At 44.4% G+C, this 18,617-nt stretch overlaps 1 protein-coding gene across 1 annotated transcript in view; it reads left to right on the forward strand.

Annotated features, from left to right (window-relative positions):
• RGS5 (regulator of G protein signaling 5) overlaps positions 1 to 17,899 on the forward strand; it is a 49,072-nt gene extending 31,173 nt beyond the window's left edge. The window contains exons 3-5 of the mRNA XM_007075665.3: positions 2,786 to 2,847; positions 12,271 to 12,437; positions 14,079 to 17,899. Of these exons, the coding sequence (XP_007075727.1) occupies positions 2,786 to 2,847; positions 12,271 to 12,437; positions 14,079 to 14,240 (391 nt within the window). The 3' untranslated portion in view covers positions 14,241 to 17,899. The remainder of the gene's footprint in view (positions 1 to 2,785; positions 2,848 to 12,270; positions 12,438 to 14,078) is intronic.
• The last annotated feature ends 718 nt before the right edge of the window (positions 17,900 to 18,617 follow it).

Here is an 18,617-nt window from a genome sequence, read left to right on the forward strand (position 1 = left end):
ACTCACCGACTCTACGTTTAGGCAGTGAGTTGCCACATAAGCGACTCAACGAGTAAGTGGCTAAGAGGACAGTAAAAGAGAGAGAACACTTCCGGTCGAGATGGTCACTTCCTGGACCAGGTGGCATTTACACTGGGCGTTAGAAAACACACGGTTCATCATCTCTGTAAATGTTTGTTCTGCCTTTCATGTGAACTGGCTCCCTCCCTTTCCCCCACACGCACACTCCGAGACCATGCCCACTCTCTGTGGTCAGCTATGACCTTGCAAACCGGGGCACTTATTGGCCATTTAGATCTGCATCTATCTTGTTTCCAAAGAAGTCAGACTTAATGAGGGCTGGCAAATTCTGAGAATCGGGACAGGATGAACCTCCATTACCTCCTAGGCTGGTAATCAGAACACTGGGCTGTATGCTGTGGGGTATGTGTCCTGCTCAACTGTGTCCTTGAATCAATTTAGACTAATTTGACCCCCAGGCAGACTCTGCACATGTCCTTTTCAGGAATTTAATCTTGGCTGTGATGTACCGCTCATATTGGTCATTAGTCTGGTTCTAACAAGACCATTTGGGACAAATTGGATCGGGTAGCACGCTTAAGTCAAGTGCACCTGCTTATGTGATTTCTTCTGCCTGTGTTCCTCTGTGCTAACCAGAGGAAAAGCGGGGAGAGGAAGGTGATTTCATTTTAGGAGAATATTTATGAAATGAGAAAGAGGTTCAGTGAGGGAACCAGGCCTTTCCCTTGCTCTCTTTCTTTTGTCCAATTATTTAATGTCCTGCTCTTTCTGTCAACAATCAGTAGAGACTTGAAGGGGAGTCTTTTATTTTCAGAACATCACACCCACTGTAGTGAATTAAGAGGCAGAAAGCCTTATGGTAAAAATGTAGGTATGAAATAACATATGTATAGGAAAAGTTCTCAGTAGGGGGTAATAGAGAAGAGCCAAAAGGAGTTACGACCTCTAGAAAGCAGGTCCTTTTCTGGTTAGAAATAAAACGAGGCAGCAAAACATAGGGACATACTTGCAATCCCTTTTTCATGATTTCTCTTTCCTGAGCTCCTTTACACTAACCAGAAGAAAATGGGAGGATGGAAGGCTGTTCACATCTTAAAAATAAATTTCCAAGGGATTAGTGTGGTGTTCTTGATCTGTGACACCTGTGTTCTTAGCCAGGAAAAAAAGAAACCACCTAAGATCATTTCACTAGGTTTGTTACTCTTATTTTTGGCATGTTTAATCTTCAAATAGTAAAAACAGAAAACATTATGGAGAATTGAATAATTAAGACCCCAAATCTGCCCATATTCCATGATGAAAAGTAAAGAAGTGAAGGAGGGGCACCTGTGGGGCTCCGTCGGTTAAGCGTCTGATTCTTGGTTTCGACTTAGGTCGTGGTCTTGCAGTTCGTGAGTTCAAGCCCCACGTCGGGCTCTGTGCTGACAGTGCAGAGCCTGCTTGGGATTCTCTCCCTCTCCCTCTCTCTCTGCCCTTCCCCCATTCGCTCTCAATGTCTCTCTCCAAATGAATAAATAAACTTAAAAAAAAAAATGAAGTGAAGGAAATACAGCACGTTAGCCAAAAAAATCTACTGCCATATTGGACTCCCTACGTAAATAAAGTGTATCTATATAGCAAAGCCTGGGCAGCAAAATGAAGAGTGGAATTAGCAAGTGTCTTATCAAGCTCAGCTGCTAATCTTAATACTTGAAACCCCAAGATAATATTAAAAAAAAACAAAAAACAGAAGCAGGAACAGTCCTGGACTGTCTGAACAGTAGATAAAAATAGTGAAGAGCTAAGGAAGTTCCAATTTAGGAAAAATACCTTCACTGGCCTTGCTATTCTAAAAAATGCCTTGTTACTTTCTTTTGATTTGACGGGGAAGGACTCCCATCACAGTGCAGGAGCGAGAGCAGGGGAGCCCCAGGGAGAGCACAGTCAGCCATATTTCCCAGACTGCACCAGCCGGACTTGACACAATCCTGCGGGGAGAGGGGAATTAGTGGTTATAATGAAATAGCTGCAGGGTTGCTGCATATATAAATGTTAAAATAAAAACAGCCAGAGGGGAAATTATATATTAGCTATCACCTTCTCCTTTTGAGTCAGCATCTGGAGCGTTTATGGACAACATTCCTAGTCATGATGTAGACCACTTTTCTTCTCAGGAGGAAATCTTGCAAAAATCACTATCTGTCCTAACAGGGCAGGAAAAATGCACCCAGGTTTTTAAAAACGTAGACATACTCTGATCCCATTTCCCATGTGAGGCAGCATTACACCTTTCGCCTTCCAGCCTTAATGATGGCAGTGGGATGTGGATGTGGAATCAAATGCCCTTTGCTGATTAGATTATGTGGTTAAAGTGAAGCATCAGGGAGGCAGAGAACATGAGTTCAATCCCTATAACGGGGCCACTGGATTTCGTTCTGTTGCATTCGGGCCACAAAGGGCACAATTGGAGGTACTGTCATCGGATATACGAGAATATCAAGACACAGCTTCATGATGAATGGACTTTACTTCCAAAAAGAGACAGACCTAAACAAATTGCTCAAAAAGAGATGAAAATACACAATACAGATGAGGGACAGCAAACCCAGCCCACCAAACCCAATCGCTAGAAAGAAAATAACTCACACTCCCTTGTCCTGAGGATGGGTCACTGGTTGTAGCTTTTCTGCGAAAAGCAGATCCAGGACATGGTCAATGGATGTGGTTAGTACCCTTCTCATGGCGGTCACCTTTTTTTTTTTCTCCCCCTTAATTCTTGATGAAGACCCCCACTGGATGAGGCTCTGCAATGGCGTGACTCCCTGGACAAGATCCTGCAGAACAACTGTAAGTTGGAATCGTCTTTTATCAAAGGTCAGGGGAGGGAACAGAGGCAAAAATCGCCTTTGTGTTGCCGGTGTCCTTCTCCAATTTTGACACTTCTTCAATTTTTCGTTTTTTCTTTTATTTATTTTGTTTATTCTTGAGAGAGAGAGAGAGCACGAGCTGGGGCAGAGACAGAGGGAGACAGAGGGAGAGAAAGAATCCGAAGCAGGCTCCGGGCTCTGAGCTGTCAGCACAGAGCCCGATGTGGGGCTCGAACCCACGTACTGAGAGATCATGACCTGAGCCAATGTCAGATGCCTAACCAACAGAGCCACCCAGGTGCCCGCTTCAATTTTTCTGTGTGGACTCAACAAGGGAAGGATGCCCAGGGAGTGTGGTTACCCAGATCACAAGAAGACAAAGTTCTACTGTACTGTGAGAGAATGTGAAAAGAAAGTTGCTTGTGGACTCATGATCACAGATTATTTTCCCATCTATCCTACTTATTCTTATGAGCCAGAGCAAGTGGCTTGACCTGTGTGTTTCTCAATATTTTTAAAAGTTTTTTAAACATTTATTTATTTTTGAGAGACACAGACAGAGCACGAGTGGGGGGAGGGGCAGAGAGAGAGGGAGACACAGAATCGGAAGCAGGCTCCAGGCTCCGAGCTGTCAGCACAGCCCGACGCAGGGCTCGAACCCACGAACCATGAGATCATGACCTGAGCCAAAGTTGGACCCTTAACCGACGGAGCCGCCCAGGCACCCCTCAATATTTTCATCAGTAAAAGAGAGACACTGCCTTTTCCAGCTTAGCCTCATCATGGCTTGGTAAGGACTGGCTACAACAGCATGAAGAACAGTGGATTAGGAACCAAGATCGGGTAGGTACGTCCTAGTCCAAGCTGCTATTGACGGCTCTGGTGGCCTGACATGCATTGTTATCTCCCCCAGCCTTGGTTTCCTCTTCTGGTGCTTGCCTTCCTTCAAGACACGACAGAAGCACCAGCAAGAACCCGTTCCCACGCTAATACCAACAGAGCACTGCTTGCCTCTCCCCTAATCCAAATCCTTACTGATCCTCAAGGCCTGCGGTATCAAGGTTAAGGTTCCCCATGATAACAAGATGGCTGGTCTGCAGTCAAACTGAGGTCTTCTCCCCCACCCCCCCCCCCCATGGGATTTCTACATGTAATCCCTGTGGCCGGAATACTTTGTATTCCCATCTCTGTCTGTTGAAATACTTCCTCTCCTGTGAAAGCAGATCTGAATGCTGACTGCCTAGTCTTCCTTGGCCATCCAGAATGATTTATCCTCCCTCTGAGCTTCCAGAGAACCTGTCTGCACATCTTTTCTGCTGCTTGATACTACCTACCGAGTACTTCTTCACCACTGTCTCCCTCCGATGATAGATTATAAACTCAGGGACAGCCAAGGCTTAGCCTTTTGATCTGAACAACTTCCCAATAAGAAGTGCACGATATGGGAGAATAAGTATTTGTGGAATAGTTCATTTTGAGAATATGATTCAATTTAAGGTATCCAACCTGTATTTCTTCATCTTTGCCCCAAGAATGGCATATGAAACTGTTGGATGCTTTGCAAAAATAAGGATTTAAAAAATGCTTCTTGCAGGTGCATCATTATTAATAAGCACAGCATAGATAACAAAGAACATATGTTGAATCGTATATGAAAATTTTTTATGGCTCAGTTGGCTAAGCTTCTGACTCTTCATTTTGGCTCAGGTCACGCTCTCACGTTTCATGGATTCGAGCCCCGCATGGGGCTCTGCACTGACAGTGGGGCCTTGCTGGGGATTCTCTCTCTCCTTCTCCCTCTGCCCCTTCCCCACTCGCACATGCGCGCGCGCGCTCTCTCTCAAAGTAAATAAATAAACCTAAAAAAAATTATGTCTTGTTTTGAGTAGGGCAAGCTTCTGCTTACCTGATGTAGAATCATTACCTCTTTGTAACTTTCTTAATCTTATCCACTTTGATTCTCTTTTTATCTGTTCGGCTAAACAGAATACCATGCCCTGACACATATAAAGTGTTCAGTAAATGTTTCTTGACCTAACGGGTGAATGAGTTCATTCATTTTGCTTCTTGGATCCAGAAATTCCACGAGGTTGATTAAGAGAAAAATATTTATGTTTCTCAATTGACTTATTTATTGTCTTACACAATGGTTTTGGGGCCAATTGCAACCAGACAGATGATATATTGCTACATTAAGAATACTAAGTACCCTGGGTCCAGGCATTTATTGCTAGGGTCAAGAAACCTGAGAATTAGCAGACCTATTTTCATGTTTACAAAACCATGAAGGAGAAAGATATATATTTGTGTGCCCATATCCAATCCTTTTCAGTCCCGCTAATCCTTAGGGGCACGTGTTCATATATTTCAGGCTTTTAGGGATGGGGAGCTATTTGGTATAAGAAAGATAGGGGCAGAAGTTAAATCAGAGGCAATCAGTGTTAACACCTTAGCATTTGTTGAGGGTCTGAAGCCTTTCAGCTTGAGGCCTGAGACTCACACAGTAATATTTGCTACCTCTCAGTGGAGAAAATATACATTCACGTCAGTGTTGTGTAAACATGTATATATAATATTCACATTTCATTTAATTATATACGTTCCAAAATTACATATGCATATAGATGTGTTACACAGTATGTATCTGTGTATACGTGTGTGCACGTATAACCTTAAGTTCTACGTAATTATCCTCCTAAGTCATTAACGTTTTTCTTTAAATGTGTTTTGTCACTTCTGTTTTTTTCGTTTTTTTAATGTGTGTGTGAGAGAGAGAGAGAGAGAGAGCGAGCAGGGGAGGGGGGCAGGGGAGAGAGAGAGAAAGAAGCTTGAGCAGGCTCCATGCTTAGTGCAGAGCCCATCTCGGGGCTCGATCCCACAACCCTGAGATCATGACCAGAGCCGAAACCAAGAGTCGGAGGCTCAACCAACTGAGCCACCCAGGCACCCCAGGAATTAACATTTGAAGACTGGGGAAATTAATTTCCCCTAGTGATAAATGGAAAAGCACTTGATAACCATTCAGGTCAAAATTCTTCCTTTGAAAGGGTCTTTCTTTATATTCAAAGAAGCTCAGGTGAAAAAGAGAGGTTCTGGTATGAATATAGAGATCTCGCAGAAAGAGTGGAGACCCATGCCCTAAAAGGGGGGGGTGCCATTAGTAAACAAGACTGCCTCTCTCTCGAAGTTTATTCCTCTGCCCTTACTCTCCGTGTCTCTCTCTTCCTCTTTATTTTTCCATTCCACCCTCTCCCCCGGCTTCTCTCTATGACTCCCCTTTTTGCTCTGTGTGTCCCTCTTGCCATGTTGTCTCTGCTCTCCACTTCTCGCTGTCTCGTTCTCCCCAGAGAAGGACTAACAGAACACCAGGCACCAGAAACCTGAAGAGACATTTGACCTATTCTCCCGAACACCCGCTGTTGTGCCTCGTGAATAACTTTAAGCCAAACTTGAGCAACTCAGCTCTCAGGAAATGTTATTTGAATCTGCTAAAGCTCATGGTCTGGGATCAGAAATAGCTAACATTAGCTGTGAATGATGCAAAATAGGTAACCAAGAAAGATACGTTTGAGAAATCTATGCGTTTGAAACGCCACAATCTCTGCTTGCGTGTTTGATTGGATAAACTAAACCATTTCACCTCGAGGAGTGGCATCTTCGTTGATTTACAGAGAACATTTGGCATTCTGTTCTGCTCATGCAGGAGGTTGCCTCACAATTGATATAGTTCCCCAGTATTCCTTAAATCCACATTTTTCTTGAGCAGAAATGAAGTCAATTAGTACCTAACCTCTTAAAAATTAGACAGTTAAGGTCCTATTCAATCTTTCCCAACTAACAAGCTTTCTCTTGCTTTTCCTCATTTAAGAAATCATTTTTAAGCCTCCAGTGTATTTAACTCTGTTTTGACAGTACGTCAATTTCTTACCTGTTTTGTGCTCAATTCTGCAGGTGATGACACCTGTATTCATTAGGTCTATGGGACAAATGACCAGTGTGCTGCTCATTAAACACAAACACGGATTGCACGCGGAAGTTTAAATAAAACAGTGACATTAGGGGCGCCTGGGTGGCTCAGTCCGTTAAGGTTCTGATTCTTGGTTTCGGCTCAGGTTGTGATCTCGCGGTTCGTGCGTTCGAGCTCTGCATCGGGCTCCATGCTGACAGTGCAGAGCCTGCTTGCCTGCTTAGGATTCTCTCTCTCTCTCTCTCTCTCTCTCTGTCCCTCCTCTGCTCACTCTTTTATCTCTCACTCTCTCTCTCTCTCTCTCTGAAAATAAATAAAATTAAAATAAAATTTAAAAAAAAGACCGTGACATTAAATTCCTCCACCTGACTGTCTTTAAGAGCCAAGGAAGGGGGCGCCTGGGTGGCTCAGTTGGTTAAGCCTTGACTTCGGCTCAGGTCGTGATCTCGTGGCTCGTGAGTTCGAGCCCTGTGTCTGTGCTGTCAGCTCAGAGCCTGGACCCTGCTTTGGATTCTGCGTCTCCCTCTCTCTCTCTGCCCCTCTCATACTCTGTCTCTCTCTCTCTCAAAAATAAAAAACACACATTAAAAAAATTCTTTTAAAAAAGAGCCAAGGAAGAATGAAACACAATCCAGTAGCAGCGGGAAAGTTTATATGCGAATTCTTTTTTTCCCAGGAGCTCCAAAAGGTCAGAGCATTTCCTGAGACACCCTTGAGATTTGGACTCGTCCTTGGGGAATGGAACAGCCCAGATCTAGCCTTCTCTCTCTGTGTGTCTCTTTTCCCTATCTTTGCCTTCTCCTCCTGCTTCTCTCTCTTTGGTTTCCAATATTCTCCCTCCTTTTTTGTCTGGCTCATCTATGCCCTCCTCTGACTCACTGGCAGCCACAAATTCCTTCAAAGCAATAATAATAATAGTATCAGCAATAGGTTACTTGTACTGTTTGTTCACGTGTCGGGCACTGCCCAACGTGCTTTCCATGTAGTGCTTTACTTAAGGAGCGTAATAATTTTAGGGCTTCGATACGATAACAATCTCTACTTTCCAGAAAAGGAAAGTGAGGTGAGGTAACGTGCTCATGAAATAAAACACTACCGTGGTAGATTTATTTTTCTTTTAGCTGTCCGTCCTTCGGCTCTGCGATGTGGGAGGAAAGGCATCCCTTAGTGGGTCTTATTTGGCTCAGCGTCTGTCTATTCGATGTGAGGCACAGATGTGAGGTGGGCGGGAAGGAGAGGCGAAGGTACGTGAAACTCAGACCTTGAGCGCGAAGCCTGAACGGCCTCCTGGAGAAGACAGGCATGTCAGGGAACAGCAGCAACAAAAGGATGAAGAAAGCTCTTCTCCCATCACCATCCAAAAATCTTCAAGAGCAAGTACAGGGCAGTGTACCTCCCGTCTGAGGCAACCTGGGAGCTGGCTTTTGAATGATGGCAAACACTGATTTTAAATTAGGCATGAATAAAAATGATGAAAGACAGTACTTCCTGAGCTCTCATTATGTCCGACACCAGGTAAGAGCTTGATGTGAGTTGCTGAGTCCTTAGGACAACCTTATCACGTGGGTTCACGTGGGTTCCATGATTATATCCGTGTAACAGAGGAGGCAGTTGAGGCTCAGAGAGGGTGGGTCACTTGCCCCAGTTACCGAATAGTGACATTTCTGAGTGGTGATGTGGTGAAACAGGACCCACCCGAGGGCACCTTGACTCCAGAGCCCGTGCTCGGAACCGGCAAGCTATGTCATGACACCTGTCACCTATCCACTCATGACATTCCACCATTTTTCCTCTAGGAGGGGAGATTTATTCTAATCTCCCCCCTTTAATATTTTTTTAATGTTTATTTATTTTTGAGAGACAGAGAGACAGAGCATGAGTGGGGGAAGGGCAGAGAGAGAGGGAGCCACAGAATCCAAAGCAGGCTCCAGGCTCTGAGCTGTCAGCACAGAGCCCAACATGGGGTTCAAACCCCCAAACCGTAAGACCCTGACCTGAGCTGAAGTCGGACGCTTAACCGACTGAGCCACCCAGGCGCCTCTCGCCCTTAATAGTTTTCCTTTATACACCCAGCTGACTTGGATTTGTCTCACACTCCTTTTATTTTCCAAGTGGTTTTAGAACTGGCTTCATTTCGTCCTTCCATAGGGCTGCTACGTTCTTTTGCTTAGATGTCAAAAGTGACACCATTCCTTAGGGCCAGCTCTGGGGCCGTAATGTGGGTCAAAACCCAGACGGTTCCCACAAGACCGGCGATCAGGAGGTTTCATCTGCTTCCTAGTAGGGGATGCCCGAAGAGGTGTGTTGAGAAGTATCCTGGGGTTCTGTGCAGGCTCAGCAGGGGAGGACGCAGGGATTTCTCAGGGATGTGTGCCGAGGGCCCCGTGCAGTGGGTGTGGAGTGCGAGGGCAGTGGTGTGGGCCAGAGATGATGTGTGCGTTACTTGAAGACTAGACACGTTTCTCCTGGAGTCTCTTTGGCTCTGACCCAAGAGGACTTCCTCAGGGCTGATGGGAATTGAACAGAGAGTCAAGGAATGGCCCACTGGAAAACCAGAGGCGAAGGAGGAGAAGGTATCTGGGGAGTGATTTGAGGGTCCTACTAAGGGGCCATCCAGAGAATTCTCAAAAGCCAGGTGAGAGAAAGAATAGCTTTAAGCATCTCCCCGGACGATGGAGTGAGTTTAAAGCCGGTTATGAGTCTCTGATCAAAGTGTGTGCATTGATAAAAAGCCCTGAAATAGTGTTGTAGAATTCAGTGAGAGTGATAAAACCAGTGCCCAGGAAATGGACTGACTTCACTGGAAAGTTATTTTCCAAGCTCAGCCCCCGGATGCCTGGTAAATGTTAATATTGTTCTGGAGTCCTGGCGTGCGTCCTCAGGTCATAAATACCAATGCTTGGGAGGACTGGGATTTTATCTGTACCTTTTATAAGGACTTGGAATGGGTGATTCAGAGAGACCGATAGGTTGTGGGGACAGGGGCCTGATGAGAATACATTGGCCACAGACTTAATTCTGTGAAGTTATAGTTTCTTCCAAAGTCTTGCATGGGTGTTCGTAAGACTTCACTCCTGCTATCATTTCCCGGCCCCTAGAAAGTCCTGGGCGTTTTTCCATTTCAACAGAGGCTACCTGGCACCTTTTGTTTAAGAAACAGTGAAAACTTTAACTATGACAGAGAGAGAGAGCTCTAGGCTTTATTTCTTCTTTCAGCATATATGGTGACTCCTGTGTCACTAAATTATAACAAATGGTGCTAGAAATAGAGTGCAAAATATGGAAAGGGAGAGAAGGAAAACACACCCGATTTTATCTAGATATGTGTTACCAAATGGCTTTACAGTAACTCTCCTAGCGAGGTTTCCAGAGCAAATTGTTCATCATGCCTACCATTGCTCCCAGCTTATTTTTAGATGTCGATCAATAAAAAAGGAAAAAGTCTGGGGCACCTGGGTGGCTCAGTCGCTTAAGCATCCAACTCTTGGTTTTGGCTCATGTCATGATCTCCCGGTTCGGGAGTTCGAGCCTCGTGTCGGGCTGAGCGCTGACAGTGTGGAGCCTGCTTGGGATTCTCTTTCCCCCTCTCTCTTTTCCCCTCCCCTGCTCATGTTCTCTCTTTCTCTCTCTCTGTCTCAGAATAAGTAAATAAATTACAAAAAAAAAAAAAAATCTTAGGTGAAGTATAAAAAGAGGGGACTAAAATGCAAAGTGTTTTTGTTTGTATCCAGAAATTGCTGATGACTCTAATCCAAGTTACTTATCACCTAACCATTCTGCTTCTTTAGAATTGAATGTGGCTGCAGGGGATGGTAAGGGGTGTGCAGACAATAAAAATGTATTGAAGGTAAATTGAAAAAAAAAAAAAAAAAAAGACAACTACGTATCCTGGTTTAATCGGCACCGGTGCTGGGTGCGTGTTCTATGAAATCAGTGAATTCCCACATATCACCCCCTATGGAGGGTAGGGAGGAAAAACAAACACAGCATCAGGCCTAAGAGCTTCTCATATACACATTTGTAACAGACAAATGTATGCATATATATTACATGGATGGATACATATTTTGAAACAAGCTGGAGTCCACATGAGCAACAGCACACCGAAAACACAGTAGTTGTAATTATATTAAAGCTAACGTGTTTTAAAAAAACTGACGTATTGGGGCACCTTGGTGGCTCAGGAGGTTGAGCGTTGACTCTTGATTTCAGCTCAGGTCACGATCCTCAGGGTCATGGGATCGAGCCCTGCATCGGGCTCTGCACTGAGTGTGGAATCTGCTTAGGATTCTCTCTCTCTCTCTTTCCCTCTGCCCCTGCCCCCCTCAAAAATAAATACAATGAAAAAAAAAAAAAACAACAAACCACTGACGTATGATTGACAGGCATAGTAACTCCTCGGGGGGTGGTAACTTCATTCAGTCCCTTCCTGCCTGTCTTCAGGTCTCAAACAGAACGTCCCTTTCTCATGGGGCTTTCCGCCAACTTAAAATAAAGTTAAGTCCCTCCTGTTACTCCGTTACTATCTTTCATATGGTTTTTCCTTTTTTGTGTGTCAATGTTTCTTGTGTTTCTTCCTTTTCTTCCTACTTCCCCCAGAATCTGGAAGCTCCATTAGGGCAGGAACCTTGACAGCTTTACTTACCGTTGTGACTTATCATACTGCCTGGAGTCTAATAACGGCCCAAAAATCATCGATAGAAAAAAAAAAAGAAAGAATTGTCATGCACACGATAATCAACGTCAGTATTACAGTGCCAAATCAGGCTCCAAATGTATCTTTTTCCTTTTGGTGACTGAAGAGTATCCAGAGTGGCGTTAGTGTTCTTAATATTCCTAGATGGTCTTACAGGTAAACCTTTGTCACCAAATGCAGGTTCCTGGATTTGAATCCTGCCTCTGCCACCTACCAGCTGGTTACCTAAGAGCGAGTTACTTGATCTTTTATTTTTTTTTTTCATTTTTTAAATGTTTATTTATTCTTGTGTGTGTGGGTGGGAGACGGGCAGAGAGAGAGGCAGACACAGACTCCGAAGCAGGCTCCAGGCTCTGAGCCGTCAGCACAGAGCCCAACCAGGGGCTCAAACTCATGAGCGTGAGACCACAACCCGAGCCAAAGTCGGATGCTCAACCGACTGAGCCACCCAGGCGCCCCTTGATCTCTCTCATTTCATTTTGTAAAAATAGGACATGAATAGCACCTGCCTCATGGTTCATAAGGGGAGTAAATGAGAGTTAATACGTGTAAGGTTCTTACATGAGTGACAGAAATATGTAGTAAATAAATCCAGGCGATACAGCAGGATACAGTGTTGGTAAGCAAGGAGGCAGATTTATAATACATTTACAATCTATTTTGGATAAACTTCTAAAAAATGTATGGATAATATGAAGGACGCATGTATTTATCCATCCAACCAAATTTCCCCTCGCTAGATGGGCTTGCCAGCTTCAAAAGTTTCCTGAAGTCTGAATTCAGTGAGGAAAATCTCGAGTTCTGGCTGGCCTGTGAGGACTACAAGAAGATCAAGTCCCCTGCCAAGATGGCTGAGAAGGCGAAGAAGATTTATGAAGAATTCATTCAAACGGAGGCTCCTAAAGAGGTAGGTCTAGATGGGTAGGTGAGTGAGGGTGGTCACCGTGGGCTGAGCTGCACGTCAGGGAGGATGGGAACCCTGCCCCGGGCTCATCGGCGGTGGTCAGCAAACATTTGTGAGGCGAATGGATCCCAGGCTTTCCTCCACGTGTGACTTCGGACAGGTTGTCCCATCCTCGGTACCCTTTGCTGTAAACATCTCACGTATGTGTATGTGTGTGTGTACCTGGAGCATGCTTAAATGTTTATTTATTTGGCGGGGGGGGGGGGCAGGGGAGGGGCAGAGAGAAAGGGAGAGAGAGAGAATCCCAAGCAGGCTCCGTGCTGTCAGCACAGAGCCCGACTCGGGGCTCCATCCCACGAACTGTGAGATCAGGACGTGAGCCAAAACCAAGAGTCGGACGCTTAGCCGACTGAGCCACCCAGGCGCCCCTGGCACTAAGATTTTAAAAAGAGAAATGGCCACGCATAGTTGAATGCGTGGATGATGTGGACATTGCCGATCGTCAGGCGATCATACCTGGTTACTGTGATAATATTTTCCTGGCTCAGCAAACATGTGAATGTGTATCAGAACGATTCATTAGAGGGGGCCTGCTCACAAAAAAGTAATAAAACCAGTAGAGGCTGCACACTGCTGGATACAATGTGTTAGAGAGAAGTAAAGGCATCCCTTCTTTTAAACATTAAGATTGGGAGAGCGTTTTATACTTTTTTGAAATTCAACCATTCTGTGTAGGGTTGCCTACCTAGCTCACTATATACTCACGGTGAGAGAGGAAGAAGCATTGCTTTAGTGTGACAAGAAGAATAAAAGGAGGGGCGCCTGGGTGTCCCAGTCAGTTAAGCCTCTGACTTCGGCTCAGGTCATGATCTCGCAGTTTGGGAGTTCGAGCCCTGGTGTTAGGCTCTGTGCTGACAGCTCAGAGCCTGGAGCCTGCTGCGGGTTCCGTGTCTCCCTCTCTCTTTGCCACTCCCCTGCTCATTCTCTCTCTCTCTCTCTCTGAATACAAATAAACACTAAAAAAAAAAAATCAGACACTCAATTTTGACTCCGGTCATGATCTCACAGTTCGTGGGTTCGAGCTCCACATCGGGCTCCCCGCTCACAGTGTAGAGCCTGCTTGGGATTCTCTCTCTCTCTCTCTCTCTCTCTGCCCCTCTCCTGATCGCACTCCCTCTCTCAAAATAAGTAAACATTTTTTTAATTAAAAAAAAGAAGAAGAAAAGCCTGGGAACAGAGAGGTCTACATTACTGTGTCGCCTCCATCCTGTCCCTCCTGAGCATTAGCGGGCATGTAACTTGACCTCACCGGGCTGGGGTCCCCACATGCAGAGTCAGGCCCTGGACCTCAGCTCTGAGGCTGTGCTGCATCGTTTCCTCCTGCAGAAAGCACTCCGGCCCCTCTCACCATGGAAAATCTTACCACAGTCTCAACTCCTTTTATCTTGGAGCTTGGAGCCCAGCTCACACCCGCTGTCTTGCTTCACCCCACTGCCTATAAAACAGAAATGACACTTCTTCTCACTTCTTAGGAGCCTCTTCCCCTTATGAGTTTATTGGTGACCAATTCCTGTCCCTCCCCACCCCCCCCTCATCAAATCTTGCCACCTGGGCTGACTCGTGACCTTGTTTCTCGGCCCGCAGGTGAATATCGATCACTTCACAAAGGACATCACAACGAAGAACCTGGTGGAACCGTCCCTGAGCAGCTTCGATGTGGCCCAGAAAAGAATCTATGCCCTGATGGAAAAGGATTCACTGCCTCGCTTTGTGCGCTCTGAGTTTTATCAGGAATTAATCAAGTAGTAATTTAGTCAGGCTGTGTGGATCATCCAGTGAGTTATTTCCTCTGTAATAACCCTGCATTCTCCAGCAATCTAATCTACATTAGCTTCCCATAGCTGCTTCGTTCGAAGATACCCAAACAGGGGAAAATCCCGGGTGGCGTTGTTGACTCTTTCTGTGCACATTATTTTGGATGTTTATCTAGTGTCTGAATGCCTTCCTCTCCCATTTTCTTCTTCCTGCCCCATTCTTAAGGATGTTGTTGTCAACGCTAATCACAGTCGCAGGAAAATTCTGCTTACGGCAAGGAGACATAAGAAAAGAATATGATACCGTAGAATGTGGGTCCATTTGGTTTAGGTAATGGATCTCTATCCGCCCAGATTGGTACGAAAAAGAATGTGGATGTGGAAAGACCGATTTCAAATGAGATCCATTGATCTCATTTGTTGTTTTCATTCTGACCCAGGGGGAATTATCCCTCCATTTCTGACCTTGGTTACTAAAAGGTGGTAAGAATTTTATGAGGCAGCCATTATTTGATTTCTAAGCAAATACATTATTTAAAATATCAATCTTCCCTTCAGAGCCTCTTTGCATTGGCTGGAGATCACTAGCCAGAGATATAACCATAAATATGTTATGTTTATACAAAGTCAAGCTGAACACAATCCATATTGGTTCTTTCCTTGTACCTCTCTCATACCCCCCACCAAGTTACCAAATGTTGTATTAAATCAACAACCTGACAATGGAGTATTTAATAAATGTGTATATATATATATATATGCATCTAAGTACGTAGGCCCAAAGTTTCCATTTTCAAATTAGTTTAAGTCCCTGTGAGTATAAAATTCCAAACTTTGCATCTCCACTCACGTAAAATACAACAGATGCCGTCCAGCGCGATTTCTCTTAGCGCCACATCAGGAGAGCTATCCACTAAAATGGGAAAACTTTGTCAGGCCTACAAATGGCTAATTACCCTATGATGCCATCTGTTTGTTTAGGGAATGGCGATTATCTTCAAAAGAACAAATTATCTGTAGAAAAATTAATTCGACTGTGGAGGCTTTCTGAGATAGCATTCCGAAGGACCCCACATTTTGCGAAACAAAGCGATTTTTTACCAACTCCATCTCTCCCTGCCCTGTTTTGCTGCCCATGTTAGTGGGTTGTACTCGTCTTCAAAGTGCACATTTATATCCTAACGTGCCTTGCACACAGCTGATCGATAGGCCGTGGTATTTTTTAGCAGTTTTAAACTTTTAATTCCGTCTTTCGTTATTATAAGTCTCACTAGATTTTTTTTCTTATCTCTAGATTTAAGTAATGATTTACATAATTTAGTAATAAGGAGAATCAAGCTAAACTATATTTGAAGCTAACCAGGAGGAAGATATTGAGTTAATTTGAAAAGAACTTGTTAAGGATTAATAAAATTCTGAAGTGTTTAAGGAGAAGATTACATTTAGTCTCGTATTTACTCCTTTTATTTCCCTTTCTCTTCCACACACTCCTAGTTTTCCATGTTTGTAGCCTGTTTATTCAATTACTTCCTGAGAATATCGTTACCATATCCTTCAGGCAAACACTGGCTGTTTTTGTTGGCTTTTCTCTAATTTTGCTATTTCAAAGGATACCATATGCACTTCTGAATACTTGCTATTTATTTCACATTCTGAAAGTGGGCTGGACTAAGTGGGTCCACGGTCAACAGTTGCCAGTGTGGTAAGAGTCCACTCACAGGCGTAGACGTTGCTCACTGCAAAGAAGCTTGTCATAAGCAGTCGACAGCTCTCACCGTGAGCATGGAGACATCCCTGCCATGTGCGTTTGTGTAGAAGTGACAGGCGACTCAGATCGAAAATTCCTGGTACTGCCTTCCTCAGCATCCGTCTACACTGAACAGATTAGCATAAAATCTGCAGCCCTTGAGTTTCTCATGCAGCTAGAAATGGTAAGAACGCAAGGATCTAGGGGAGTTACTGTCCTTGAATGCCAAAACATTTTTCAGAAAAATGTTCGTTGAATTAAAAATTCAAAAATTTTGATTCGCATGATTTGAAAGAGCCAAGTGGTTGCAAACGCTCAGAGAATTTACTAGATGTTACAGAGCTCACCCAGATGGTTGATGTTGCACAGACCCAGATCAACTGGATTCACAAACTGCACGCCCTCTGGCGGTGGGGAGGACTTGTCTGTGGACGGTAAAAGGGAGGCCTTCACCTTTTCATAGGCTGAACTCAGGAGGCAGAGGGCAGGAAAAGCACCATGAGGGCAGGGCTGTGAAGGAAAATAAAAATGAATGCTTCCCAGCCAAACAATGACCTGTAATAGAGACATCTGTATATACTATTTTAAATTTAAAGTAGTATACACACACAATAGAAACTATTCTAACATATGAAATGAAAAAATTAAAAGGAAAGCAAGTATCACAGCCCCAAATGAGAAAAGCAAACATATCAAAATTGCCCTAAAAAAGTTCTTTGAAACCTTTGAAAAGTGTTTTTAAACTTAGACAAAAGAAAATTTTAAAAAACTCCACAGTGTTACTGGAAGTTTCCATGGTAACACAAAGAAAATAAAATTCGTTTAATTCTGGGAACTTAGAAAAACTGGGATGATCCTTCCAGGAAAATAAAAACCTGTGTAATGTCTGTGTCTCACTGCCTCCCCCTCCTCCCCCCTCCTCCCCACTTTTTCTTGAGTAAATTGCTGGGAAAGCGTGAAACTTAATGCAGGAGTCCTGTGGTGCTTCGGTTCTCCCTCCCTTGTGAAAATGTAGCTACAGTTGTAAGTGATCTGGGATGTACAGAGGTAGCGGAACCAAATTGTGGTCAATGCGAAGAGGCAGCTACGCCTCTCCTTCTTGAAGGAAACCTAAGATGAGGCCAGGGAATAGCCCGCATCCTAACTTTCTCTGCCTGGGTTTGATACAGTTTGGGCTTGGTGTCAGATTACGGTCCCAACCGGACCAGAATAAAGACATAGACTGTTGATTCTAGAGGAAATTAGGAGGCTGTGTTTATCTACCAAAGCAGTACTTGTTCACGCAAGCGACCCCCTACACACACACACACACACACACACCCTTTCCTTCTCCTGGCTAGACCTTCTGAAATGCAGAACTGAGACATTTCAATCATTGTGCTTTCACATCAATAGCATCAATTGTATGGAAATGTTCTGTGCCTCACCCCCCACACCCAGGGAGGGTGGGGGAGGGAGGGACTCAAGTTCTCTAGCGAATGAGCTCTCTGCTCTCCTCTCCGTAGATTTCAGTTTTTCGTGCCTAATGAGAAAAAATTGGTGAAAGGAACTGTTTTTATTTTTATCCTCTACAAATATGTAGCTTTGCTGGGTTGCTGTGTGCTCTCTCTCTACTCCCTTTGGGTGGGATGGCGTTACCAATTGCCTCCCAAAGAATAACAAGTGTTTGGAATGTTTGGAAGTTTCCATAAAACCTTGAGCATCAGCAGATCAACCGATCCACCAACAATAATTCTCTGCCAGGGCTTTGTCATCTGTCCCATCACAGATTAGATAATAAAAAGTGTTTAAAGGGAAATTCTCTATTTCAGGGAAAAGGTTTTTTTTATCCCTGAAATCATTCCCTCCAGCAATCCAAACATTTCCTGTTTCCTGGGAATTTAGCAAGTCTGGGAGATAAAGGGCCAGGAGAAAAGGGAGAGAGGACAGAGGGCCGGTGAAGCGATAAGTGCCCAGGCCTATAAAGTTAATCCATTTCCTAGGAAACATTTAAGAAAAGCTCCTCTTGACCAAAACCAAACCATTTCTTTCTGTCATCAACACGATTTGCGGAAAGGCATTTCTTGACTCACAGTGCAGCTCAATGAGAAACTTCCTCTTAAAATCCTAGGGAGTCTCACGGGGCGCCTGGGTGGCTCAGTCGGTTGAGTTTCCGACTCGGACTCAGGTCATGATCTCATAGTTTGTGGGTTTGAGCCCCGCATCGGATTCTGTGTCTCCCTCTCTCTCTCTCTGCCCCTCCCCCGCTCATACTCGCGTGCTCTCTCTCTCTCTCTCTTTCTCAAAAATAAATATTAAAAGAAATTTTAAAATAATAAAATCAAATCCGAGGCAGTCTTGATTAGAGGGAAGAATCAATATGGCGGATCTGCTGTCCCCACTTGCCTCACCTGCGCCAGGGAGCAGAGAGTGGAGAACTGGGTTTCTAACATCCAAACGTCTAAACCCAAGAGCCAGGCAACTCTCTGTAGGTTCCAGACGTGAGGTCTTCACTACAGCCCGACTGGATCGTCATTACACTTCTCTGGTTTTCTGGTCTCCTCATTCTATGAGACAAGAACGTACCTAACGGTTTTCTTGGAGGAGGCCGAACTGCTGCTTGTGTCAAACATACTTTCAAGC

This window comes from Panthera tigris, chromosome F3 (genome assembly GCF_018350195.1).
Source record: "Panthera tigris isolate Pti1 chromosome F3, P.tigris_Pti1_mat1.1, whole genome shotgun sequence".
NCBI lineage: Eukaryota > Metazoa > Chordata > Mammalia > Carnivora > Felidae > Panthera > Panthera tigris.